Source organism: Babylonia areolata, chromosome 13, assembly GCF_041734735.1.
Source record: "Babylonia areolata isolate BAREFJ2019XMU chromosome 13, ASM4173473v1, whole genome shotgun sequence".
NCBI classification, from domain to species: Eukaryota; Metazoa; Mollusca; class Gastropoda; order Neogastropoda; family Buccinidae; genus Babylonia; species Babylonia areolata.
In genome coordinates, this window is record NC_134888.1 from 7,545,792 (window position 1) to 7,572,411 (window position 26,620).

At 44.8% G+C, this 26,620-nt stretch overlaps 1 protein-coding gene across 4 annotated transcripts in view; it reads left to right on the forward strand.

The window, feature by feature from the left end:
• LOC143289022 (ankyrin repeat and MYND domain-containing protein 1-like) overlaps nucleotides 1-26,620 on the forward strand; it is a 69,060-nt gene that overhangs the window by 18,043 nt on the left and 24,397 nt on the right. For all 4 annotated transcript variants that reach the window (XM_076597794.1, XM_076597796.1, XM_076597797.1 and 1 more), the window contains exons 10-18: nucleotides 65-412; nucleotides 1,547-1,848; nucleotides 7,314-7,485; nucleotides 10,578-10,718; nucleotides 12,000-12,101; nucleotides 15,359-15,466; nucleotides 16,276-16,407; nucleotides 20,148-20,255; nucleotides 25,771-25,936. In XM_076597794.1, the coding sequence (XP_076453909.1) occupies nucleotides 65-412; nucleotides 1,547-1,848; nucleotides 7,314-7,485; nucleotides 10,578-10,718; nucleotides 12,000-12,101; nucleotides 15,359-15,466; nucleotides 16,276-16,407; nucleotides 20,148-20,255; nucleotides 25,771-25,936 (1,579 nt within the window). The remainder of the gene's footprint in view (nucleotides 1-64; nucleotides 413-1,546; nucleotides 1,849-7,313; nucleotides 7,486-10,577; nucleotides 10,719-11,999; nucleotides 12,102-15,358; nucleotides 15,467-16,275; nucleotides 16,408-20,147; nucleotides 20,256-25,770; nucleotides 25,937-26,620) is intronic.

Below are 26,620 nucleotides of genomic sequence, written 5' to 3' on the forward strand. Positions count from 1 at the left end.
CAGGGGGGTTGTTACTTTGAACCACTGTTCTTTATTGATGGTAATTTTTTTCCCCCCCCATCAGGAGACGCGCTCGGAGATGTCTCAGTCCCCCTCCAGGGCCCATAACTCTGGCACCCCGCTCACCACGTCCCTCAGCAAGACTGAACGGCGCGCCACACAGCTGAATCAGCTGAACCGCAGGAAGTCCGAAATGGCCGCGCTTCGAAGCTCCAAGGATGGCATGGAGAAGGGTGAGGAGTGTGAGGTGATTGGAGAGGAGAAGACGGACACCCCGAAAAGCTTGAAGAGAGACGCTCGGGTGGTTCTGAGCGAGATCGCCCCGGTGAAGATCAACGTGGCGAAAAGTTCCCGGAAGGAGCTGCCCAAGGGTGAAGTGGACCAACGTGTGGATAACTTCAAGGGGTCTATGGTCGGTTCTGCAGTTTGCTTTTCTTTGTGTTTTTTTGGTTTGTTTTCTTTTTTTACTCACTTGTGTAAATAACATGAGTCTGTTCTATTACTCAGTGTTTTGGTTGTGTGTGTGTGTATGCGTGTGTGCGTGCGTGCGTGCGTGCGTGTGTGTGTGTGTGTGTGTGTGTGTGTCCATGGTAAACTTTGAAGTTGGCACATTCATTGCTGCTGCAAGTGAGATAGGAACCAAAGTTGTCTGTGTGTGTGTATTTGTCTCACTAGTGTTAACAAAGTGAGTCTGTGTAATGACTCAGTGTTCTGGTTGTGTGTGTGTGTGTGTGTGTGTGTGTGTGTGTATGCTTGCGTGCGTGTGTGTTCATGGTAATATTTAACGTTGGCATTTTCTCAGCTATTACACTTGATATAGGAATCCAAGTTGGCAGGATGGTAGATATGAATAAAATCCTTTAAAGTTATCCCCATTATGTTGACACAGTGAGCAGGATGAGAGATCAAAGGTCTTGGTCATATTTGGCAAAATAGAATAGGCTTGATAGAGACTTTTATCTTATATTCAGTTTTAATCAAACATGGTCTTTTGACTGGCTATGGGTACAGCATGAACCGTAAAGAAATTCATAATCAAAAGTTAAAGGTCAAGGTCACTATCTGGCATATGTTATAGGAAGCATTTCTGTATGCAAGAGAGAGAAGTTCTTGTATATGATCTTGGTACAATCACTGGTCATAGTGAAAACAACACCAACGAAAAGAAAAAGGTCAGGTCAGAGTTCAAGGTCACAACTCGGCCTATTGGGCATGACAGAAATTTGGTTTTTTATTCAAAATACAGTGTTTTTTTGGTGCTTTTTTTTGTTGTTGTTGTTGTTTATTTGCCAGCACATTAATGCATTGTAAATTTATAAGTCAAAGGTCAAGGTCACACCAGTGTTTTTATTTTGTTGCCAGATTACCTATTTCACAGTGGGTTTTTTTTTTTTTTTTTTTAATGATTCCTTTATTGGATTAAATGTGAGTGAATCTTGATGGCCGTGCTGCTCTTTTTGAAATTTCATTTAGTGTGTGTATAATTTGAAATCGTCTTGACTGATTTAATAATAATAATAATACCCAGGCATTCTCACGGTTTCAGATCAGCGACGATGACCACGACTCCGTGCTGGACGGAGGGGAGGTGATGGCGGACGAGGGCGAAGGGGAGGGGGAGGGGGAGGAGGAGGAGGAGCAGCAGCAGCTGGGGAGGAGGCTGGGCGTGGGGGAGAAGGAGGAGTTTGAGAGCAACGTGAGCATGCACAACTACCAGATCGAGGTGACGGACAGCCTGGTGGAGCGGTGCGCCACGCAGCTCAGCATGAACCAGCGAGTCGTCAGCAGGGAGGCCACGGCCAACGACAGCATGGGGCGGGCCCGTATGTTGGCCATCCAGATCTCTCAGTGAGTGGCCTCCCTTGCTTCGTTTGTTTGTTTACTGACCTGTTGTTTTTGTATGTCTGTCCCTTTGTTTACCTGTTGTTGTTGTTGTACGTCTGTCCCTTTGTTTACCTGTTGTTGTTGTACGTCTGTCCCTTTGTTTACCTGTTGTTGTTGTACGTCTCACCCTTTGTTTACCTTTTGTTTTGTACGTCTGTCCCTTTCTTTACCTGTTGTTTTGTACGTCTCACCCTTTGGTTACCTGTTGTTTTGTACGTCTCTCCCTTTGTTTACCCGTTGTTTTGTACGTCTGTCCCTTTGTTTACCTGTTGGTGTACGTCTGTCCCTTTGTTTACCTGTTTTGTACGTCTGTCCCTTTGTTTACCTGTTATTTTGTATGTCTTTCCCTTTGTTTACCTGTTGGTGTACGTCTGTCCCTGTGTTTACCTGTTATTTTGTATGTCTTTCCCTTTGTTTACCTGTTATTTTGTATGTCTTTCCCTTTGTTTACCTGTTGTTTTGTACGTCTGTCCCTTTGTTTACCTGTTATTTTGTATGTCTTTCCCTTTGTTTACCTGTTGTTGTACGTCTGTCCCTTTCTTTACCTGTTGTTTTGTACGTCTCACCCTTTGTTTACCTGTTGTTGTTGTACTTCTCACCCTTTGGTTACCTGTTGTTTTGTACGTCTCTCCCTTTGTTTACCCGTTGTTTTGTACGTCTGTCCCTTTGTTTACCTGTTGGTGTACGTCTGTCCCTTTGTTTACCTGTTTTGTACGTCTGTCCCTTTGTTTACCTGTTATTTTGTATGTCTTTCCCTTTGTTTACCTGTTGGTGTACGTCTGTCCCTGTGTTTACCTGTTATTTTGTATGTCTTTCCCTTTGTTTACCTGTTGTTTTATACGTCTGTCCCTTTGTTTACCTGTTGTTGTACGTCTGTCCCTTTGTTTACCTGTTGTTTTATACGTCTGTCCCTTTGTTTACCTGTTGTTGTATGTCTCACCCTTTGTTTACCTGTTGTTGTTGTACGTCTGTCCCTTTGTATACCTTTTGTTTTGTACGTCTCTCTCTTTGTTTACCTGTTGTTTTGTACGTCTGTCCCTTTGTTTACCTGTTATTTTGTATGTCTTTCCCTTTGTTTACCTGTTGTTTTGTACGTCTGTCCCTTTGTTTACCTGTTATTTTGTATGTCTTTCCCTTTGTTTACCTGTTGTTGTACGTCTGTCCCTTTATTTACCTGTTGTCGTACGTCTGTCCCTTTATTTACCTGTTGTTGTACATCTGTCCCTTTATTTACCTGTTGTTTTGTACGTCTGTCCGTTTGTTTACCTGTTGTTTTGTACGTCTGTCCCTTTATTTACCTGTTGTTGTACGTCTGTCCCTTTATTTACCTGTTGTCGTACGTCTGTCCCTTTATTTACCTGTTGTTGTTGTACGTCTGTCCCTTTGTTTACCTGTTGTTTTATACGTCTGTCCCTTTGTTTACCTGTTGTTGTTGTTCGTCTGTCCCTTTATTTACCTGTTGTTGTACGTCTGTCCCTTTATTTACCTGTTGTTGTACGTCTGTCCCTTTATTTACCTGTTGTTTTGTACGTCTGTCCCTTTGTTTACCTGTTGTTTTATACGTCTGTCCCTTTGTTTACCTGTTGTTGTTGTACGTCTGTCCCTTTATTTACCTGTTGTCGTACGTCTGTCCCTTTATTTACCTGTTGTTGTTGTACGTCTGTCCCTTTATTTACCTGTTGTTGTTGTACGTCTGTCCCTTTGTTTACCTGTTGTTTTATACGTCTGTCCCTTTGTTTACCTGTTGTCGTACATCTGTCCCTTTGTTTACCTGTTGTTGTACATCTGTCCCTTTATTTACCTGTTGTTGTATGTCTGTCCCTTTGTTTACCTGTTGTTGTTGTACGTCTGTCCCTTTGTATACCTTTTGTTTTTTACGTCTCTCTCTTTGTTTACCTGTTGTTTTGTACGTCTGTCCCTTTGTTTACCTGTTGTTGTACGTCTGTCCCTTTGTTTACCTGTTGTTTTGTACGTCTGTCCCTTTGTTTACCTGTTGTTGTATACGTCTTTCTCTTTGTTTACCTGTTGTTTTGTACGTCTGTTGAGTCATGATGGTCATCCAGAGCTCACTGTCAGTTACCTCCCTTTGTTTCTTTGCTTGTTGTTTTATATGACTGTATAGCGGTGTTGGCCATTAGGATATCACAGTTACCTCCCTTTGTTTTGTTTTTATATGTCTGTTCAGTCATGAAGGCCATCCAGATCTCGCAGTCAGTTACGTCCCTTAGCTTCTTTGCTTGTTCTGTATGTCTGTTCAGTCATGAAGGCCAATCAAATCTCGCAGTCAGTTATGTCCTTTAGCTTCTTTGCTTGTTTTATACGTCTGTTCAGTCATGAAGGCCATCCAGATCTCGCAGTCAGTTACGTCCCTTAGCTACTTTGCTTGTTTTATACGTCTGTTCAGTCATGAAGGCCAATCAAATCTCGCAGTCAGTTATGTCCTTTAGCTTCTTTGCTTGTTTTATACGTCTGTTCAGTCATGAAGGCCAATCAAATCTCGCAGTCAGTTACGTCCCTTAGCTACTTTGCTTGTTTATATGTCTGTTCAGTTATGAAGGCCAATCAAATCTCGCAGTCAGTTACGTCCCTTAACTACTTTGCTTGTTTTATATGTCTGTTCAGTTATGATTAGCCATTCAGCTCTTTCATTCAGTTACCTATGTGTCATACTGAATAAGGTTATGTACATGCGTTTTTTTATGCCTAGTTTTATTTTCATGTATAAGTTGTGTGTGTGTGTGTGTGTTGTGTGTGTGTGAAGTGTGTGTGTGTGTGTGTGTGTGTGTGTTTGAGTGTGTGTGTGTGTGTGTTTGTGTGTGTATGTGTGTGTGTGTGTGTTTGAGTGTGTGTGTGTGTGTGTGTTTGAGTGTGTGTGTGTGTGTTTGAGTGTGTGTGTGTTTGAGTGTGTGTGTGTGTGTGTGTGTGTGTGTGTGTGTGTGTGTGTGTGTGTGTTTGAGTGTGTGTGTGTGTGTGTGTGTGTGTGTGTTTGAGTGTGTGTGTGTGTTTGTGTGTGTGTGTGTGTGTTTGAGTGTGTGTGTGTGTGTGTGAGTGTGTGTGTGTGAGTGTGTGTGTGTGTGTGTGTGTGTGTGTGTGTGTGTGTGTGTGTGTGTTTGTGTGTGTGTGTGTGTGTGTGTGTGTGTGAGTGTGTGTGTGTGTGTGTGTGTTTGAGTGTGTGTGTGTGTGTGTGTTTGTGTTTGAGTGTGTGTGTGTGTGTGTTTGAGTGTGTGTGTGTTTGTGTGTGTGTGTGTGTGTGTGTGTGTGTGTGTGTGTGTGTTTGTGTGTGTGTGTGTGTGTGTGTGTGTGTGTGTGTTTGAGTGTGTGTGTGTGTGTGTGTGTGTGTTTGAGTGTGTGTGTGTGTGTGTGTGTGTGTGTGTGTGTGTGTTACCTTTGCTTTGTCTTTTTCTCTTTCCTTTTTGTGCCTCTGAGGGCTGGATTTAAAAAAACAAACAGTTCAATTACACATACTTAACCGTGACCCACTAGTGCAGACTCCGGCAGAGGCCTGACATTCCTGTCCTGTGCAAACTACTATACGCTGTCAGCGCGCATGGAGGAGCTCTACAGATCTGGCTGTCACGCCAAAGGCAAGCCCAACATGGTGGGCTACCTCTGTCTCGTGCCACAGTTTCCTTCAAACACATATATCACTTCCACTATCGGTCCACAACCGATGTGGAATCATCAGATCAAACCACATGTGCACCCCCTTGTTGCCCCAGAGGGCTGGATTTTTTTTTAAAGCAGTTATGCCTACTCCACTAGTCTCCTGAACTAAAAATTGATTTCCTTTCGTTTGGTTTCTTTACTTGTTGTGTTATATTAGCCATTTGGATGAGACGATAAACCGAGGTCCCGTGTGCAGCATGCACTTAGCGCACGTAAAAGAACCCACGGCAACGAAAGGGTTGTTCCTGGCAAAATTCTGTAGAAAAATCCACTTCGATAGGAAATACAAACAAAACTGCACGCAGGAAAAAATACAAAAAAATGGGTGGCACTGTAGTGTAGTGATGCGCTCTCACACAGAGAAATATGTTGTGATAAAAAGAAATATAAATACAAATACATGTCTGCACAGTCATGGTGGACACTGGGGTCTCTCAGGCAGTGCTGTGAGTGTGTGTGTTCTCTGGTAGGATTTGTACCTGGCTTTGTCAGGGAGCCTTTGTACCACAGACATTATACAGCATGCAGAATGGTGCAGACATGAACAGTGTGTTGTTTCGCTGTGCGGACATGAACAGTGTGCTGTTTCACTGTGCAGACATAAACAGTGTGCTGTTTCACTGTGCAGACATGAACAGTGTTTCACTGTGCAGACATGAAGAGTGTGTTGTTTCACTGTGCAGACATGAACAGTGTTTCACTGTGCAGACATGAACAGTGTGCTGTTTCACTGTGCAGACATGAACAGTGTGCTGTTTCACTGTGCAGACATAAACAGTGTGCTGTTTCACTGTGTCGTTTCACTGTGTTGTTTCACTGTGCAGACATGAACAGTGTGTTGTTTCACTGTGCAGACATGAACAGTGTGTTGTTTCACTGTGCAGACATGAACGTTGTGCTGTTTCACGGTGCAGACATGAACGATGTGCTGTTTCACTGTGCAGACATGAACAGTGTGGCTGTTTCACTGTGCAGACATGAACAGTGTGCTGTTTCACTGTGCAGACATGAACAGTGTGTTGTTTCAGTGTGCAGACATGAACGATGTGCTGTTTCACTGTGCAGACATGAACAGTGTGCTGTTTCACTGTGCAGACATGAACAGTGTGCTGTTTCACTGTGCAGACATGAACAGTGTGCTGTTTCACTGTGCAGACATGAACAGTATGTTGCTTCACTGTGCAGACATGAACAGTGTGTTGTTTCAGTGTGCAGACATGAACGGTGTTTCACTGTGCAGACATGAACAGTGTGCTGTTTCACTGTGCATACATGAACAGTGTTTCACTGTGCAGACATGAACAGTATGTTGTTTCACTGTGCAGGCATGAACGGTGTTTCAGTGTGCAGACATGAACAGTGTGTTGTTTCACGGTGCAGACATAAACATTGTGCTGTTTCACTTTGTTGTTTCACTGTGCAGACATGAACAGTGTGCTGTTTCACTGTGCAGACATGAACAGTGTGTTGTTTCACTGTCCAGACATGAACTGTGTGCTGTTTCTCTGTGCAGACATGAACAGTGTTTCACTGTGTCGTTTCACTGTGTTGTTTCACTGTGCAGACATGAACAGTGTGTTGTTTCACGGTGCAGACATAAACATTGTGCTGTTTCACTTTGTTGTTTCACTGTGCAGACATGAACAGTGTGCTGTTTCACTGTGCAGACATGAAAGATATGCTGTTTCACTGTGCAGACATGAACAGTGTGCTGTTTCACGGTGCAGACATGAACGATGTGCTGTTTCACTGTGCTGTTTCAGACATGAACGCATGAAGGACACCCTGGAGCTGCTGCTGAAGAGGGGAGCTGACCCCAACGCCTCCCAGGTGCCCATGCCGGTGCTCTTCTTTGCCATCAAGTCGGCCGACGTGGACATGGTTCGAACCCTCCTGATGAAAGGGGCGTCCACCTCCGCTCGCCTCTCCCCCGACGTGAGTGGACACAGAAACACAGCTGCCATGACACAGGATGTTAGAAAGAAAGACATCTACCATGACACAGAATGTTAGAAAGAAAGACATCTACCATGACACAGACTGTTAGAAAGAAAGACATCTACCATGACACAGACTGTTAGAAAGAAGGTCTACCATGACACAGAATGTTAGAAAGAAAGACATCTACCATGACACAGAATGTTAGAAAGAAAGACATCTACCATGACACAGACTGTTAGAAAGAAGAACATCTACCATGACACAGAATGTTAGAAAGAAGAGCAACTACCATGACACAGATTGTTAGAAAGAAGAACATCTACCATGACACAGAATGTTAGAAAGAAGAACATCTACCATGACACAGAATGTTAGAAAGAAAGACATCTACCATGACACAGAATGTTAGAAAGAAGAACATCTACCATGACACAGAATGTTAGAAAGAAAGACATCTACCATGACACAGAATGTTAGAAAGAAGAACATCTACCATGACACAGATTGTTAGAAAGAAGAACAACTACCATGACACAGGATGTTAGAAAGAAAGACATCTACCATGACACAGAATGTTAGAAAGAAGAACATCTACCATGACACAGAATGTTAGAAAGAAAGACATCTAGCATGACGCAGACTGTTAGAAAGAAGAACAACTACCATGACACAGGATGTTAGAAAGAAAGACATCTACCATGACACAGACTGTTAGAAAGAAGAACGTCTACCATGACACAGAATGTTAGAAAGAAAGACATCTACCATGACACAGATTGTTAGAAAGAAAGACATCTACCATGACACAGGATGTTAGAAAGAAGAACAACTACCATGACACAGGATGTTAGAAAGAAGAACATCTACCATGACACAGAATGTTAGAAAGAAAGACAACTACCATGACACAGGATGTTAGAAGAACAACTACCGTGACACAGGATGTTAGAAAGAAAGACATCTACCATGACACAGAATGTTAGAAAGAAGAACATCTACCATGACACAGAATGTTAGAAAGAAAGACATCTAGCATGACGCAGACTGTTAGAAAGAAGAACAACTACCATGACACAGGATGTTAGAAAGAAAGACATCTACCATGACACAGAATGTTAGAAAGAAAGACATCTACCATGACACAGATTGTTAGAAAGAAGAACATCTACCATGACACAGAATGTTAGAAAGAAGAACAACTACCATGACACAGAATGTTAGAAAGAAGAACAACTACCATGACACAGAATGTTAGAAAGAAGAACAACTACCATGACACAGAATGTTAGAAGAACAACTACCATGACACAGAATGTTAGAAAGAAGAACAACTACCATGACACAGGATGTTAGAAAGAAAGACATCTACCATGACACAGAATGTTAGAAAGAAGAACAAATATCATGACACAAAATAGCCAGAAGAACATCAACCAAGCCACAAAACAGATCCTTAATCTCATTCTACTCCAGGTATGAGTTAACTCGTACGATGATTACTTCCCCTGTCGACCAGGCACGAGTATTCTGGTACCAACGCACTATTCTAATTTCGTTTATTCTTGCTTGGTACAGTTGGCATTCTAAACTGAGCCATTTATGGATTCCAGAAGCATGAAAACAAAGCTTTGTTTGACTGATCAAATCAACAATTCTCAATTGATTTTTGTGGTTTTAGTGAATCACCCCATTTTTTTTTTTACTGCAGTGGTGTCATGTGTGGTTCGTCCATCGGGATCGACGAGGACCATCTAGTCATCCTGGGGGTGGGTGGGTTGGGCTCTGTGGGTGCGCAGATGACTGATCAGGCCATTCAGCGCCCGAAAGGTTCTGACGCAGTGTGGACAGGGGATGGTGGTGGCTGTCGGGGACTTGCTGGCACTGCTTTTCCTGGCCTGTCTGTGTTGCTCTGCTGCAGTGATTCTGTTGGCCTCACAGGATTTGGCGCCTTTGTGGACAGCTGAACGCCACTTTGGTCTGTCCATTGCATTCAGCTCCCATGTGTCGTGGCTGATGTTGAAGGCCTTCAGAGAAGCTTTCAGAGTGTCTTTGAAGCACTTCTTTTGGCCTCCATGGGAGCGCTTGCCATATTGGAGTTCGCTGTACAGCAGTTTCTTGGGGAGCCAGTCGTCTGGCATGTGAACTATATGGCCTGCCCAGCACAGCTGGGCCTGCATCAAGATGGTGTAGACGCTGGGCAAGTTTGCACAAGTGAGCACCTCTGTGTCAGGGATCTTCTCTTGCCACTTTATGCCGAGAAGTTTTCTGAGGCTGGTGGTGTGGAAGTGGTTCAGCTTTTTGGCGTGGCGTTTGTAGACCGTCCATGATTCACATCCATTGAGCAGTGTGGTGAGAACTATGGCCTTGTATATTTTGAGCTTTGTCTCCAGGGTGATGCCTCTCCTGTTCCAAACGTTCTTATGGAGGGTTTCATGTAGTGCTGGTCCAGAGGAATTGTGGCAGGCATTTAGCTGTCAGATAAAATGATATGTCAACATTTTATAATGAAAGCAACAAGATACAAAACAGCTGCAGGGTGTCAACATCTTCTGAATATGAAAACATAATGTGTTGAATGTATCTCATTGCAGCGTAACCACGCCCACTTTAAATAGTCACACGTGTGAAGTAGTCTGTATCTCACATTTTTGCAGTGTAACCACACCCACTTGAAATAGTCACGTGTGAAGCAGTCTGTATCTCACATTATTGCAGTGTAACCACGCCCACTTGAAATAGTCACGTGTGAAGCAGTCTGTGTCTCACATTATTGCAGTGTAACCACGCCCACTTGAAATAGTCACGTGTGAAGCAGTCTGTATCTCACATTATTGCAGTGTAGTCCTCTGTGGTTTTCTGCTTGGTGTAGCTCAACTCTGGAGACCAGACTATAAAGCTTGCTGCAGCTACGACAACAGGTTCTGCAGGTGACGGAAATACTCTTCCTACTTGCCTGCTTGGAGAAATGTGAGAATTAATGACCGGTCTGTGCTGTTGGTCAGGCATCTGCCTAGCAGATGTGGTGTAGCGTATATGGATTTGTCCAAAGGCAGTGACCGCTCCTTGGTGTGTGTGTGTTGTGACAGAAGGGGGGCCTTGCACCGCTGCACATCGCGGTGGCCATCCCGGGCGAGGAGGGTGTGTCCATCACTGACCTGCTGCTGGACGCTCTGGCCGACCCCGACGTCAGGGCCAGGGGGGACGACTCCTTCCTCAACCGCACCCTGGTGTGTAGTGCTGAACGTGTTGTTTGGTGTGTAGTGCTGAACGTGTCGTTTGGTGTGTAGTGCTGAACATGTCATTTGGTGTGTAGTGCTGAACGTGTCATTTAGTGTGTAGTGCTGAACGTGTTGTTTGGTGTGTAGAACGTGTTGTTTGGTGTGTAGTGCTGAACGTGTTGTTTGGTGTGTAGTGCTGAACGTGTCGTTCGGTATATGTGTTGTTTGGTGTGTAGTGCTGAACGTGTCGGAACATGTCGTTTGGTGTGTAGTGCTGATCGTGTTGTTTGGTGTGTATTGCTGAACGTGTTGTTTGATGTGTAGTGCTGAATGTGTCATTTGGTGTGTAGTGCTGAACGTGTTGTTTGGTGTGTAGTGCTGAACATGTCGTTCGGTATATGTGTTGTTCAGTGTGTAGTGCTGAACGTGTTGTTTGGTGTGTAGTACTGAACGTGTCATTCGGTATATGTGTTGTTTGGTGTGTAGTGCTGAATGCGTCATTCGGTGTGTAGCATTCCTTTTTGGTGTTTAGCCATGAACATGTCATTTTAGGTGTAGCCATGAATGTGTTGTTTGTTGTGTAGCATGTCATTTGATGTGTAGCCAAGCATGTCATTTTATGTGTAGCGGTGAACGTGTTGTTTGGTGTGTAGCCTTGAACATGTCATTTGGTGTGTAGCGTGCTTGTTAGTAGGGGTGGAACATGTCATTTAGTTTGAAGTGAACATGTTGACCTAAAACTTGGCATGGTGATAGGAGGCAAATGAAGCATTAGTTGGGTCACTTTCTGCATTAAGATGGAGCTTTAGTTTGGTCATTTTCTGCATTAAGATGGAGCTTTAGTTTGGTCACTTTCTGCATTAAGATGGAGCTTTAGTTTGGTCATTTTCTGCATTAAGATGGAGCTTTAGTTTGGTCATTTTCTGCATTAAGATGGAGCTTTAGTTTGGTCACTTTCTGCATTAAGATGGAGCTTTAGTTTGGTCATTTTCTGCATTAAGATGGAGCTTAAGTTTGGTATTTTCTGCATTAAGATGGAGCTTTAGTTTGGTCACTTTCTGCATCAAAATCGTCATCACCTGAGCTCCAATCCAAATCATCTCCTTGTCACTGTCCACAGTTATTTCCCTTATTTGATGTAATCAGTGACGTCACTATGACCATGAATTCTCTGTGCATGGCATTCAGTGGGTTAAAACCAATTGATCCAAGTTATCTTGGAAATATTCGGCAGTGTGTGATTGGGGCATGAACTGAAACAGAGTGTTGATTTCTCTGTGTGTTGCTCAGGAGGAGGAGTGGTCGAAGGACGCCATCTCACTGGAGAGCAGCGCCTTGCTGGGGGGCAGGACTCCTCTGCAGATTGCCTGTGCCAGGGACGATCACTACAAGGTCACACACACACACACACACACACACACACACACACACACACACACACACACACACACACACACCACACACACACACACACACACACACACACCACACACACACACACACACACAGTGTTTGTAGGATTAATGTGACTAAAAGACACCTGGAGAACGTGCTGTATGCTTGTTGTTAGGGGAGGGATGTGTGACTCAGTGTGTAGTGGTAAGGGGGACAGTGGTGGGGTGTGTGACTCAGTGTGTAGTGGTAAGGGATCAGGGGAGGGATGTGTGACTCAGTGTGTAGTGGTAAGGGATCAGGGGAGGGATGTGTGACTCAGTGTGTAGTGGTAAGGATGTGTGACTCAGTGTGTAGTGGTAAGGGATCAGGGGAGGGATGTGTGACTCAGTGTGTAGTGGTAAGGATGTGTGACTCAGTGTGTAGTGGTAAGGGATCAGGGGAGGGATGTGTGACTCAGTGTGTAGTGGTAAGGATGTGTGACTCAGTGTGTAGTGGTAAGGGATCAGGGGAGGGATGTGTGACTCAGTGTGTAGTGGTAAGGATGTGTGACTCAGTGTGTAGTGGTAAGGATGTGTGACTCAGTGTGTAGTGGTAAGGGATCAGGTAGAAGTGGGGACGGGGGTGGGGAAGGGGGAGGTATGAAAGGGGTGGTGGTGGGGGGATGAATGGGGTGGTGGTGGGGGGATGAATGGGGTGGTGGGGGGATGAATGGGGTGGTGGGGGGGATGAAAGGGGTGGTGGTGGTGGCGGGATGAATGGGGTGGTGGGGGGGGGATGAATGGGGTGGTGGTGGGGGGATGAATTGGGTGGGGGGATGAATGGGGTGGTGGTGGGTGGTGGGGGGATGAATTGGGTGGGGGGATGAATGGGGTGGTGGGGGGGCATGAAAGGGGTGGTGGGGGCGGGGGGGGGATGAATGGAGTGGTAGGGGGGATGAATGGGGTGGTGGGGGGGCATGAAAGGGGTGGTGGTGGGGGGGATGAATGGAGTGGTAGAGGGGATGAATGGGGTGGTGGGGGGGCATGAAAGGGGTGGTGGGGGTGGGGTGGGGGGATGAATGGAGTGGTAGGGGGGATGAATGGGGTGGTGGGGGGGCATGAAAGGGGTGGTGGTGGGGGGGATGAATGGGGTGGTGGGGGGGATGAATGGGGTGGTGGGGGGGATGAAAGGGGTGGTGGTGGGGGGGATGAATGGGGTGGTGGGGGGGATGAAAGGGGTGGTGGGGGGGATGAAAGGGGTTGTCTCTGTACAAGCTCACAGCCCTCTGTGGTTTTCTTTTCAGACAGTTTATTCTTTTTTCTTTCTTTTTTTTTTTTAATTTCAAAACTTTGTTTGATATTCAGTTGGTTTAAAATTCCAGATGCATCTTGACAAAGCAAAACAAACAACAACAAAAATGCCAAGAACAAAAAACAAAATTCTGTCAGTTTTCACAGTGTGTGTGTGTGTGTGTGTGTGGTGTGTGTGTGTGTGTGGTGTGTGTGTGTGTGTGTGTGGTGTATATATATGTATGTGTGCTGTGTTCAGAACACCGGCAAGGTGGTACAGCTAGCTAACAACATGTATGTGTGCTGTGTTCAGAACTCCTGCAAGGTGGTACAGCTAACTACATGTGTGTGTGCTGTGTACAGAACTCCTGCAAGGTGGTACAGCTAACAACATGTATGTGTGCTGTGTTCAGAACTCCTGCAAGGTGGCACAGCTAACAACATGTATGTGTGCTGTGTTCAGAACTCCTGCAAGGTGGTACAGCTAACAACATGTGTGTGTGCTGTGTACAGAACTCCTGCAAGGTGGTACAGCTAACTATATGTATGTGTGCTGTGTTCAGAACTCCTGCAAGGTGGTACAGCTAACAACATGTATGTGTGCTGTGTTCAGAACTCCTGCAATGTGGTACAGCTAGCTAACAACATGTGTGTGTGCTGTGTTCAGAACTCCTGCAAGGTGGCACAGCTAACAACATGTATGTGTGCTGTGTTCAGAACTCCTGCAAGGTGGTACAGCTAACAACATGTATGTGTGCTGTGTTTCAGAACTCCTGCCAGGTGGTACAGCTAACAACATGTATGTGTGCTGTGTACAGAACTCCTGCAAGGTGGTACAGCTAACAGCATGTATGTGTGCTGTGTTCAGAACTCCTGCAAGGTGGTACAGCTAACAACATGTATGTGTGCTGTGTTCAGAACTCCTGCAAGGTGGCACAGCTAACAACATGTATGTGTGCTGTGTTCAGAACTCCTGCAATGTGGTACAGCTAGCTAACAACATGTATGTGTGCTGTGTTCAGAACTCCTGCAAAGTGGTACAGCTAACAGCATGTATGTGTGCTGTGTTCAGAACTCCTGCAAGGTGGCACAGCTAACAACATGTATGTGTGCTGTGTTCAGAACTCCTGCAAGGTGGTACAGCTAACAACATGTGTGTGTGCTGTGTTCAGAACTCCTGCAAGGTGGTACAGCTAACAACATGTATGTGTGCTGTGTTCAGAACTCCTGCAAGGTGGTACAGCTAACAACATGTGTGTGTGCTGTGTTCAGAGCTCCTGCAAGGTGGTACAGCTAACAGCATGTGCTGTGTTCAGAACTCCTGCAAGGTGGTACAGCTAACAACATGTGTGTGTGCTGTGTTCAGAACTCCTGCGAGGTGGTACAGCTAACAGCATGTATGTGTGCTGTGTTCAGAACTCCTGCAAGGTGGTACAGCTAACAACATGTTTGTGTGCTGTGTTCAGAACTCCTGCAAGGTGGCACAGCTAACAACATGTATGTGTGCTGTGTTCAGAACTCCTGCAAGGTGGTACAGCTAGCTAACAACATGTATGTGTGCTGTGTTCAGAACTCCTGCAAGGTGGTACAGCTAACAGCATGTATGTGTGCTGTGTTCAGAACTCCTGCAAGGTGGCACGGCTAACAGCATGTATGTGTGATGTGTTCAGAACTCCTGCAATGTGGTACAGCTAGCTAACAACATGTATGTGTGCTGTGTTCAGAACTCCTGCAAGGTGGTACAGCTAACAACATGTGTGTGTGCTGTGTTCAGAACTCCTGCAAGGTGGTACAGCTAGCTAACAACATGTATGTGTGCTGTGTTCAGAACTCCTGCAAGGTGGTACAGCTAGCTAACAACATGTATGTGTGCTGTGTACAGAACTCCTGCAAGGTGGTACAGCTAGCTAACAACATGTGTGTGTGCTGTGTTCAGAACTCCTGCAAGGTGGTACAGCTAACAACATGTATGTGTGCTGTGTTCAGAACTCCTGCAAGGTGGTACAGCTGTTGCTGAAGCACAAGGCCAACCCTGACCTCATGTGTAACGGATTCTCTCCCCTGGCCCTCGCCATCACCAGCGGCAACGACCTGGTCAGTCAGTCTGTCTGTCTGTCTGTCTCTCTCTCTGTCTGGGTGGATGAGGGGGGATGGGTGTGTGTGTGTGTGGGGGGGGGGGGGGGGTCGGGGTTGGTGGCATTGTTGTTGAATGGTAGTAGTGGTGGTGGTGGTGTGGTGGTGGTGTTGAGGGGTGGTGGGGGTGGTGTTGAGGGGTGGTGAGGTTGAGGGGTGGTGGTGGTGTTGAGGGGTGATGGTGTTGAGGGGTGGTGGTGTTGAGGGGTGGTGGTGGTGTTGAGGGGTGGTGGTGTTGAGGGGTGGTGGTGGTGTTGAGGGGTGATGGTGGTGTTGAGGTGTGGTGGTGGTGGTGAGGGGTGGTGGTGTTGAGGGGTGGTGGTGGTGTTGAGGTGTGGTGGAGGTAGTGATGGTGGTGTTGAGGGATGGAGGTGGTGTTGAGGGGTGATGGTGGTGTTGAGGGGTGGTGGCGGTGTTGAGGGGTGGTGGTGGTAGTGGTGGTGGTGTTGAGGGGTCATGGTGTTGAGGGGTGGTGGAGGTAGTGATGGTGGTGTTGAGGGATGGAGGTGGTGGTGGTGGTGGTTAGACGAAGGGTAGAATATGTCTTTATTACCAAGTGTACCGGGGTCACAAGGAATATTGAGGGGGATAGTACATAACAAGGTACGAACATAAATTGAAAATCATACACAAACACAGATACAATAGAAATTAGGATACATACAAGTGCATATCAGTATAAAAACTTGGGTGGAGGGGTTAGGTTATTAACTTTTCTTCATCCTCCAACTCGGCCGTATGGTTGTATCTGGTGTGGATGTTGGTTCCAGGCCATCGACGAACTCTTGGTGTACTGCGCTGACCCCAGTCTGCCCCTGACCCACGGTGTAGGCAGCGCCCTCTGTGTGGCTTCCTCCACGGAGTACGAACATCGCCGATCCATTCAGGCCCGCATTCAGCTGGTGAGGAAGTGCAATCAGTGAACAAAAGCAACAACAACAAAAAAAGACAAGAGAGGCAAGGCCTTCAAGACTCACTTGTGATACACTTAAAAAAAAAAATCCAAGCTTTTTATGTATTGAGTATAATTTCAAAATGTAATGTTTAAGATGAGAAAGATCAGCTTAAAGCAAATTAACTCCCCTAGCATTAATTACAGAGTAATTTCCCTTTTATACTATCTGCACCAAAAGGTTTGCAAAATAATTAAAACTTCCATGCTTAGCAAAAGAAGTTCCTGTTTGAACAAAAAATGATAATAATGACTGCTCTTGTTGGGTCAGAATATCACATCAAAGTGCCAAGTTTAGAGAATAAAAAAAATATAAATGTAACAGTAAATGCAGTTTGCATATAATTAGGCTTTATTTTTTATTTTTTTTGTGCTCATCCCAGAGGTGCAATATTGTTTTAAACAAGATAACTGGAAAGAACTGAATTTTTCCTTTTTTTTATGCCAAATTTGGTGTCAACTGACAAAGTATTTGCAGAGAAAATGTCAATGTTAAAGTTTACCACGGACACACAGACACACACACACACACACACAGACAACCGAACACCGGGTTAACTCTCGGCGAACACGAACGGCAAAAGAGACAACGTTAACAGCGTTTCACCCCAATTACCATCATCAAAATATTGCAAGCGGAAGCCTCTTATACTGAAGAGGTGAATGTTGACAAAGATACCACAATTCTGACGACGGAAGCTAAAGGTTGGGTCATTGAGACACCCACTGGACACCCGAGGGGTACGTGTAGAGGAGAAGAGAGGACTGGCCGTACTGAGTGAGTTAAAACATAGAGTCACTTTGTTTACACAAGTGAGTCAAAAAGAGAAAAAAGAAGCATGCAGTGTGAATACAAGATGAGATAACAGTGCCGTGCGATGGGAGAGTTGTTCCATCTTGTTCTGTGTTTGTTGGGCTGCACTTCTCACATTCATTATGTCTAGGAGCGGGCTTTTATGTGCAGGACTGATTCTGCCCCGCTGTGCAGCCATACTCCATTTTGGGGGGGCGTGCATATGGGGTATATTCCTTCTTCCGTAACCCACCAAATGTTGGCATGGATCATGGGATCTTTAACATGTACCGTTGATATTTTGGATATGTACGAACCCAAAGGGGGTTCAGGCACTTAGCAGATCTGCACATCTGTTGACTTGGGAGATGGAGGGAAATCTTTAATCTTAACCCACCAGAGTGGTGCCGTGACTTGAGATTCAAACCCAGGACCCTGGCATGGAAAGTCCAACACTTTAACCGCTCCGTTCTTGTGCGGTTTGCCGAGGATGGTCAGTTTGTGTTAATTCTGGAGTTTCAGTTGTTTTTTTTATAACAGATGTCACTGTGTTCGGACAAATCCATATACGCTACACCACATCAACTAGGCAGATGCCTGACCAGCAGCATAACCCAACATGCTTTGTCAGGCCTTGAGTGCATGCATGCATGTTGTGAGAGAAAAGAGAAATACAAATGTATATTTGTGTACCTATCAGAGTGGATTTTTTTTTTCTGCAGAATTTTGCCAGAGGACAACACTTTTTGACTCACTTGTGTAAACAAAGTGAGTCTATGTTTTAACCCGGTGTTCGGTTGTCTGTGTGTGTGTGTGTGTGTCCGTGTGTCTGTGTGTCCGTGGTAAACTTTAACATTGACATTTTCTCTGCAAATACTTTGTCAGTTGACACCAAATTAGGCATAAAAATAGGAAAAATTCAGTTCTTTTCAGTCATCTTGTTTAAAACAATATTGCACCTCTGGGATAGGCACAAAAAAATAAAAAAAAGAAGCCTAATTATATGCAAACTGCATTTACTGTTATATTTATATTTTTTTGTATTCTCTAAACTTGGCACTTTGATCTCATATTCTGACACAACAACAAGAGCAGTCATTATTATCATTTTTTTGTTCAAACGGGAACTTCTTTTGCTAAGCATGGAAGTTTTATTTATTTTGCAAACGTTTTGGTGCAGATAGTAAAAAAAGGGAAATTACTCTGTAATTAATGCAAGGGGACTTAATTTATCACAAGTGAGTCTTGAAGGCCTTGCCTCTCTTGTGTTGTCATGGGTTCTCTCTCAGTGCGCCGTGTGTGTGCGGCACACAAGGCATCTGTTTATCATCATCTCATTTCTTATTCTTCTTCTGCGTTCATTCGTATGCACACGAGTGGGCTTTTACGTGTATGACCGTTTTTACCCCGCCATGTAGGCAGCCATACTCCATTTTCGGGGGTGTGCATGCTGGGTATGTTCTTGTTTCCATAACCCACCGAACGCTGACATGGATTACAGGATCTTTAACGTGCCTATTTGATCTTCTACTTGCATATACACACGAAGGGGGTTCAGGCACTAGCAAGTCTGCACATATGTTGACCTGGGAGATCGTAAAAATCTCCACCCTTTACCCACCAGGCGCCGTCACCGTGATTCGAACCCGGGACCCTCAGATTGACAGTCCAACGCTTTAACCACTCGGCTATTGCGCCATCATCTCATTTGAATGACTGGATTCTCAGTTTGATTCTCCAAACTTTGAAGAAAGGACAAGACCATGATTGGAACCCAGAGCCGGTAGTTGTTGACCATGATGTCAGAGTGTGGTGTTGACCACTTTGTCCAGATTGACCAGCTGATCAAAGCCTGTAGTTGTTGACGATGATGTCAGAGTGTGGTGTTGACCACTTTGTCCAGATTGACCAGCTGATCAAAGCCTGTAGTTGTTGACCATGATGTCAGAGTGTGGTGTTGACCACTTTGTCCAGATTGACCAGCTGATCAAAGCCTGTAGTTGTTGACGATGATGTCAGAGTGTGGTGTTGACCACTTTGTCCAGATTGACCAGCTGATCAAAGCCTGTAGTTGTTGACAATGATGTCAGAGTGTGGTGTTGACCACTTTGTCCAGATTGACCAGCTGATCAAAGCCTGTAGTTGTTGACCATGATGTCAGAGTGTGGTGTTGACCACTTTGTCCAGATTGACCAGCTGATCAAAGCCTGTAGTTGTTGACCATGATGTCAGAGTGTGGTGTTGACCACTTTGTCCAGATTGACCAGCTGATCAAAGCCTGTAGTTGTTGACGATGATGTCAGAGTGTGGTGTTGACCACTTTGTCCAGATTGACCAGCTGATCAAAGCCTGTAGTTGTTGACCATGATGTCAGAGTGTGGTGTTGACCACTTTGTCCAGATTGACCAGCTGATCAAAGCCTGTAGTTGTTGACCATGATGTCAGAGTGTGGTGTTGACCACTTTGTCCAGATTGACCAGCTGATCAAAGCCTGTAGATGTTGACGATGATGTCAGTGTGTGGTGTTGACCACTTTGTCCAGATTGACCAGCTGATCAAAGCCTGTAGTTGGTGATGATGATGTGAGAGTATGGTGTTGACCACTTTGTCCAGATTGATCAGCTGATCAAAGCCTGTAGTTGTTGACCATGATGTCAGTGTGTGGTGCTGACCACTTTGTCCAGATTGACCAGCTGATCAAAGCCTGTAGTTGTTGACGATGATGTCAGAGTGTGGTGTTGACCACTTTGTCCAGATTGACCAGCTGATCAAAGCCTGTAGTTGTTGACCATGATGTCAGAGTGTGGTGTTGACCACTTTGTCCAGATTGACCAGCTGATCAAAGCCTGTAGTTGTTGACGATGATGTCAGAGTGTGGTGTTGACCACTTTGTCCAGATTGACCAGCTGATCAAAGCCGGGGCCGACGTCCTGGCCCCTGTCGCTATCGGCCCAAAACGTGTGCTGGGGACTGCTGTGGACTATGCTTACTACATGTTTAACCAGGTCAGTCTCTGTGTGTTTAACCAGGTCAGTCACTGCATGTTTAACCAGGTCAGTCAGTCACTGTGTGTTTAACCAGGTCAGTCTCTGTGTGTTTAACCAGGTCAGTCTCTGCGTGTTTAACCAGGTCAGTCACTGTGTGTTTAACCAGGTCAGTCACTGTGTGTTTAACCAGGTCAGTCTCTGCATGTTTAACCAGGTCAGTCACTGTGTGTTTAACCAGGTCAGTCACTGCGTGTTTAACCAGGTCAGCTTCTGTGTGTTTAACCAGGTCAGTCACTGCGTGTTTAACCAGGTCAGTCACTGCATGTTTAACCAGGTCAGTCTCTGTGTTTAACCAGGTCAGTCACTGCATGTTTAACCAGGTCAGTCTCTATTTTACCAGGTCAGTCACTGCGTGTTTAACCAGGTCAGTCTCTGCGTGTTTAAACAGGTCAGTCTCTGTGTGTTTAACCAGGTCAGTCACTGCGTGTTTAACCAGGTCAGTCTCTGCGTGTTTAACCAGGTCAGTCTCTGTGTGTTTAACCAGGTCAGTCACTGCATGTTTAACCAGGTCAGTCTCTGTGTTTAACCAGGTCAGTCTCTGTGTGTTTAACCAGGTCAGTCTCTGCGTGTTTAACCAGGTCAGTCTCTGTGTGTTTAACCAGGTCAGTCTCTGCATGTTTAACCAGGTCAGTCTCTGTGGGTTTAACCAGGTCAGTCAGTCTCTGTGTTTAACCAGGTCAGTCCCTGCGTGTTTAACCAGGTCAGTCTATGTGTGTTTAACCAGGTCAGTCTCTGCATGTTTAACCAGGTCAGTCTGTGTATTTAAACAGGTCAGTCACTGTGTGTTTAACCAGGTCAGTCTCTGTGTGTTTAACCAGGCCAGTGCTCAGATTCACCTGGTGTATTTTCAGCAGCCCTTCTTTTCAACTGTCTTTTTATTTATTTATTTTTTTTTTTTGAAGCAGTTAATTTCTTCTCTGCTTCTTCTCCCGCAACTGTGTGAAGAGTGCCTGGGGCGCCGCACAGAACTGTTCACCAGATTCCTCCAGGTCTGTATGTTGTGTGTCAAAAGTCTAGGTCTCTGCAGAATGGTTTTCCTGTTCATCCTGCGTATGTTGTCAGACCTTTGTCGTTTGTTTGGGTCTTTCCCTCCTCCCTCCTTCAACAGTTTTTTGAAGGATTGTTTTAGCAAGGCCATCAGATCATGTTGATTTTCTTTTTTCTTACAGACAGATAACCCATATAATCATTATCCCCCATATATATGAACAGATATACCCATATGTGTATGTGTGTGCATGTGTGTGTGTGTGTGTGTGTGTGTGTGTGTGTGTGTGTGTGCATATAATATTATGTACAGGCTTTGGAAGATTCCTGCTTTTCCATATCAATAGCATAATCATTTTCTATCCTTATTATTAACTCCATTAAGTCATTAAGTTTCTGGCAGATAACATTGTTTCATGTTGTTTTTAATTATTTGTTCATTTAAAGCATCACTACCCTTTTTCTTCTTCTTCTTCTTCTTCTGTCTTTTTCTGTGGCTTTACTTTGTGGAGAGGATGAACCGTGAAGAATACCAGGACTGCATGAGAGAGAAAAGCCAGTAAGCGGGCTGAGCAGACAGTGTGTTGAAACGCATCAGGCGTGCACAAACTGCACGGACTGGTCTGCATGAAGCGCCGAGAACCGAACTTCACTGTGAAGTCACCATCCTGCCCTCAGTGTGCCGGGTTGCGATTGGTGGAGAGGTCTTATAAGCCACGCGCTGATTGGTCAGGTGATGCAGCACACCGCATTGTGATTGGTTCAGCCAGAGCTGCCATCAGGTCAGGTGACCAGAGGGTGTGGTGCCTTTCTGGAGCAGCGGCCTGTGGAAGGGAGCGGAGATGGGAAGACCTTGACCTTGCCTCCCCCCGCGCGACCCCCACGACCCTCCTCCGCCCCCGTCAGGTTGTCAGCCACCGTGACGGCCTGTGGTGTAAGAGCCAGACTGGAGGGCAGTGCATGCGTACCCCAGCTAGTGTGGTGCATGCATACCCCAGCTAGTGTGAGGGCAGTGCATGCGTACCCCAGTTAATGTGAGGGAGTGCATGTGTACCCAGCTAGTGTGAGGGAGTGCATACGTAGCCAGCTAGTGTGGAGCATGTGTACCCTACCCTAGTGTGAGGGCAGTGCATGCGTACTCTAACTAGTGTGGTGCATGCATACCCCAGCTGGTGTGGTAAATGCACACAACAGCTATTGTGGAGGGCAGTGCATGTGTACTCCAGCTAGTGTTCAGGGCAGTGCATGTGTACTCCAGCTAGTGTTCAGGGCAGTGCATGTGTACTCTAGCTAGTTTGGAGGGCAGTGCATGCGTCTCCCAGCCAGACTGAAGGCTGCGTGCACGTGTACCCCAGCTAGTGTGGAGGGCAGTGCATATGTACCCCCAGCTAGTTTGGAGGGCAGTGCATGTCTGCCCAACATAGACTGGAGGGAAGTGAATGCAAGTCTCTGCTTAGTATGGAGGTCAGTGCATGTGTACCCCAGCTAAAGTGGAGGGCAATACATGCATACCCAGCTAGTGTTGTGCAGCTCATGTGTGCCCCAGCATTGTGGAGTGCAGTGCATATGTACCCCAGCTAGACTGGAGGGCAGTGTGCATGCATAGCCCAGTGTGGAGGGCAGTACATGTGTACCCCAGCTAGTGTGGAGGGCAGTGCATGTGTACCCCAGCTAGTGTGGAGGGCAGTACATGTGTACCCCAGCTAGTGTGGAGTGATTGGTATGTTGGACAAGTGTGTGTGTAGATTATATCATGGATTTTATGTGGATTATGTGTGGTCTGACAGGTAAATGCTTGGCAAGTAGACTGTGTTGGTGTTGCTACTGTGTCGCTGTTGTCGTCAGCTGGCCAGTATCTGCAACCTGTTGCTGATGTCATTTGTCACTGTGAAGCAAAGAAAGAAAGAAAAGAAAACGAAAAAGAAAGAGTAGTTACAGGGGAACTAATTCTCACTGAATCAGATAAGATTTTTTCCCTTGATGAAAAAAAAAAAAAAAGACAAAAAAAGACAATACCGTTTAAGATATTTTTTTTTTTTTTTTCCGTTTCAAATTCTTTTGGTGTGAAATAGGTGAAACCAGCTCTTGAATACATAAATGCTGATAAGTTCCAAATGCCATGTGGGAATGCCATAGGTCTCGGAAAAAAAAGAACAGTTAATGGACCCCCATCTTTAGGGAACTGTGCAGTCATTTTCTTCCTGTCCGTCATTGTTGGCCCACTTGTGTAAACAAAGTGAGTCTATGTTTTAACCCGGTGTTTGGTTGTCTGTGTGTGTCTGTGTGTCCGTGGTAAACTTTAACATTAACATTTTCTCTGCAAATACTTTGTCAGTTGACACCAAATTAGGCATAAAAATAAGAAAAATTCAGTTCTTTCCAATCATCTTGTTTAAAACAATATTGCACCTCTGGGATGGGCACACACAAAACCCAAAAAAAAAAAAAATGAAGCCTAATTATATGCAAACTGCATTTACTTTTATAATTATATTTTTTGCATTATCTAAACTTGACACTTTGATCTGATATTCTGACCCAACAACAAGAGCAGTCATTATTATCATTTTTTGTTCAAACAGGAACTTCTTTTGCTAAGCATGGAAGTTTTATTTATTTTGCAAACATTTTGGTGCAGATAGTAAAAAAGGGAAATTACTCTGTAATTAATGCTATGGGACTTAATTTGCTTTAAACTGATCTTTCTTATCTTAAACATCACATTTTGAAATATACCCAATACATAAAAAGCTTGGATTTTTTTAAAAAGTGTATCACAAGTGAGTCTTGAAGGCCTTGCCTCTCTCTGTTTGTGTAGCATTGGTCAGCTTGAAATGCAAAACAAACCTGTTTTAAAGTCCACCACATCCATTGCTTGTTTCACTTGACATCGATGGGGTGTGTAATGTATTTGTTAGACATTGTTAACATACTGCATGCAGGAAAAAGAATACGAGTTTCTGTGTTGAAATATTCACATACATCTTCATTTACACACCAGTGTTAATTGTGGCTAGACAGCAGTGGGAGAGAGAGAAAAAAAAAGAGAGAATAAAATGGTAATTTTTGGTTTCATTGGAGTTGTTTGTTGTTTTATTGATGTACATATGGTGCATTTGGCTTTTCGTTTCATGACATGGTTGTTGTTTGTTTGCAGTTACTTTGAATGTTTGCATTAGGTAAACATGTACGTATATATGTTAATGTATACGCATGTTTTTGATAGAAATGCATTTGCATTGTCTTTTTCTGGGGGGTGAGGGAGTGGGTGTGTGGGTGTGGGGGGGAGTTATGTATTTATGTTTTTTACCAGTGCATCTACTGAATGATTGCATTTGTCTGTTTACCACCAGGCATAGTGTTTTCAGACATCACCTTAATTTTGTCTGTTCATCACCGGGCATAGTGTTTTCAGACATCACCTTAATTTTGTCTGTTCATCACCAGGCATAGTGTTTTCAGACATCACAATAATTTTGTCTGTTCATCACCGGGCATAGTGTTTTCAGACATCACCTTAATTTTGTCTGTTCATCACCGGGCATAGTGTTTTCAGACATGCACCTTAATTTTGTCTGTTCATCACCAGGCATAGTGTTTTCAGACATGCACCTTAATTTTGTCTGTTCATCACCGGGCATAGTGTTTTCAGACATCACCTTAATTTTGTCTGTTCATCACCGGGCATAGTGTTTTCAGACATCACCTTAATTTTGTCTTCTCCCCTCTCTTTGTTTCTTGTCTGTTTTCAAGACAGCTGCTTGATCCATGTGTTTTATTATGTTTATATTGTTTTTTAAAGTATTAAGTTACTTTATTATATATTTCATTTTATTTACTTATCTATATTCTATCTATTTATGTTCATTTATTCATCTTTTAAGAAAATTATCTATTTATTTATTTATTCACTCATTGACTCATTCACAGATTCATTTATTCAGCTTGTCACCCATTTCCCTGCATGATGTCACTGATGATGTCACCCTGTCCCTGCATGATGTCACTGATGATGTCACCCTGTCCCTGCATGATGTCACTGATGATGTCACTGTCCCTGCATGATGTCACTGATGATGTCACTCTGTCTCTCCATGATGTCACTGATAATGTCACCCTGTCCCTGCATGATGTCACTGATGATGTCACCCTGTCCCTGCATGATGTCACTGATGATGATATCACCCTGTCCCTGCATGATGTCACTGATGATGTCACCCTGCACGATGTCACTGATGATGTCACTGATGATGATGTCACCCTGTCCCTGCATGATGTCACTGATGATGATGTCACCCTGTCCCTGCATGATGTCACTGATGATGATGTCACCCTGTCCCTGCATGATGTCACTGATTATACATGATGTCACTGATGATGTCACCCTGTCCCTGCATGATGTCACTGATGATGATGTCACCCCTGTCACCCTGCATGATGTCACTGATGATGATGTCACCCCTGTCACCCTGCATGATGTCACCAGGACCGGCGCATTGCTCACATGCCGTACCACGCCCTCACGCACGCCGAGCGGGAAACGTACAATGCGCGTCGCAAGCTGCTGGCTCACATGGGGGACATCCTGAGGACGAAGGCCGTTGACCGGGAGAAGAGGAGACTCCTGGAGGAGGAGGAGAGGGGGGTTCGAAGTAAGCGCTGTGCTCAGCTTGTCTGTCAGGGGGGTGGGGGGGGGGCGTGGGGGGGATTGTGAAGGTGTCAGTAGGGACCTGACTTCAGTTTTGGAGAAGGTTGAAACAGCACTCTGGCCTGCAGTCTTGGCAGTGCAGGGACCCGTCACGTCACGCAGTCCGTCCTGGCTGATGGGGAATGATCACGGTGATTCTTTCCCTCTGGTTGATCTCTGCTGCATGTTCACTGTTGTGTGTTATTGTTGTGTAGACGTGGCACGGGTATATGCATGCACATCCACGCTGCATTTTCCTGCACACATGAATACATGCACATACTTTGCTTTCTATGGATTTTTTTTTTTCACAGTTATTAATTGTGCATTTTATCTTCACTGTGCAGTCATTTCAGTGTTGTATTTAAATTAATTGACATTGTCACCATAAAGATCCCCTCCCCCCCACCAAAAGTGGATTTTATTTGCCAAGAAAAAAAAACCCAGAACAGTTCTGAAGTAGAAACTAAAAGGGATATTAAAGTTAAAAAATTAAAAAAAAAAGAGTTTCATTGTAGACATTGTAGTATTGTGATGTAAGTTTTCTAGTTGTTTTTGTCATTTTTTAGTGCAGTATTCAAAATGAACAGATCAGCGTTCGGTTCAGTCTCCAGTTATTATTCCAAAACTCTGCAGTTTGGGGATGTGC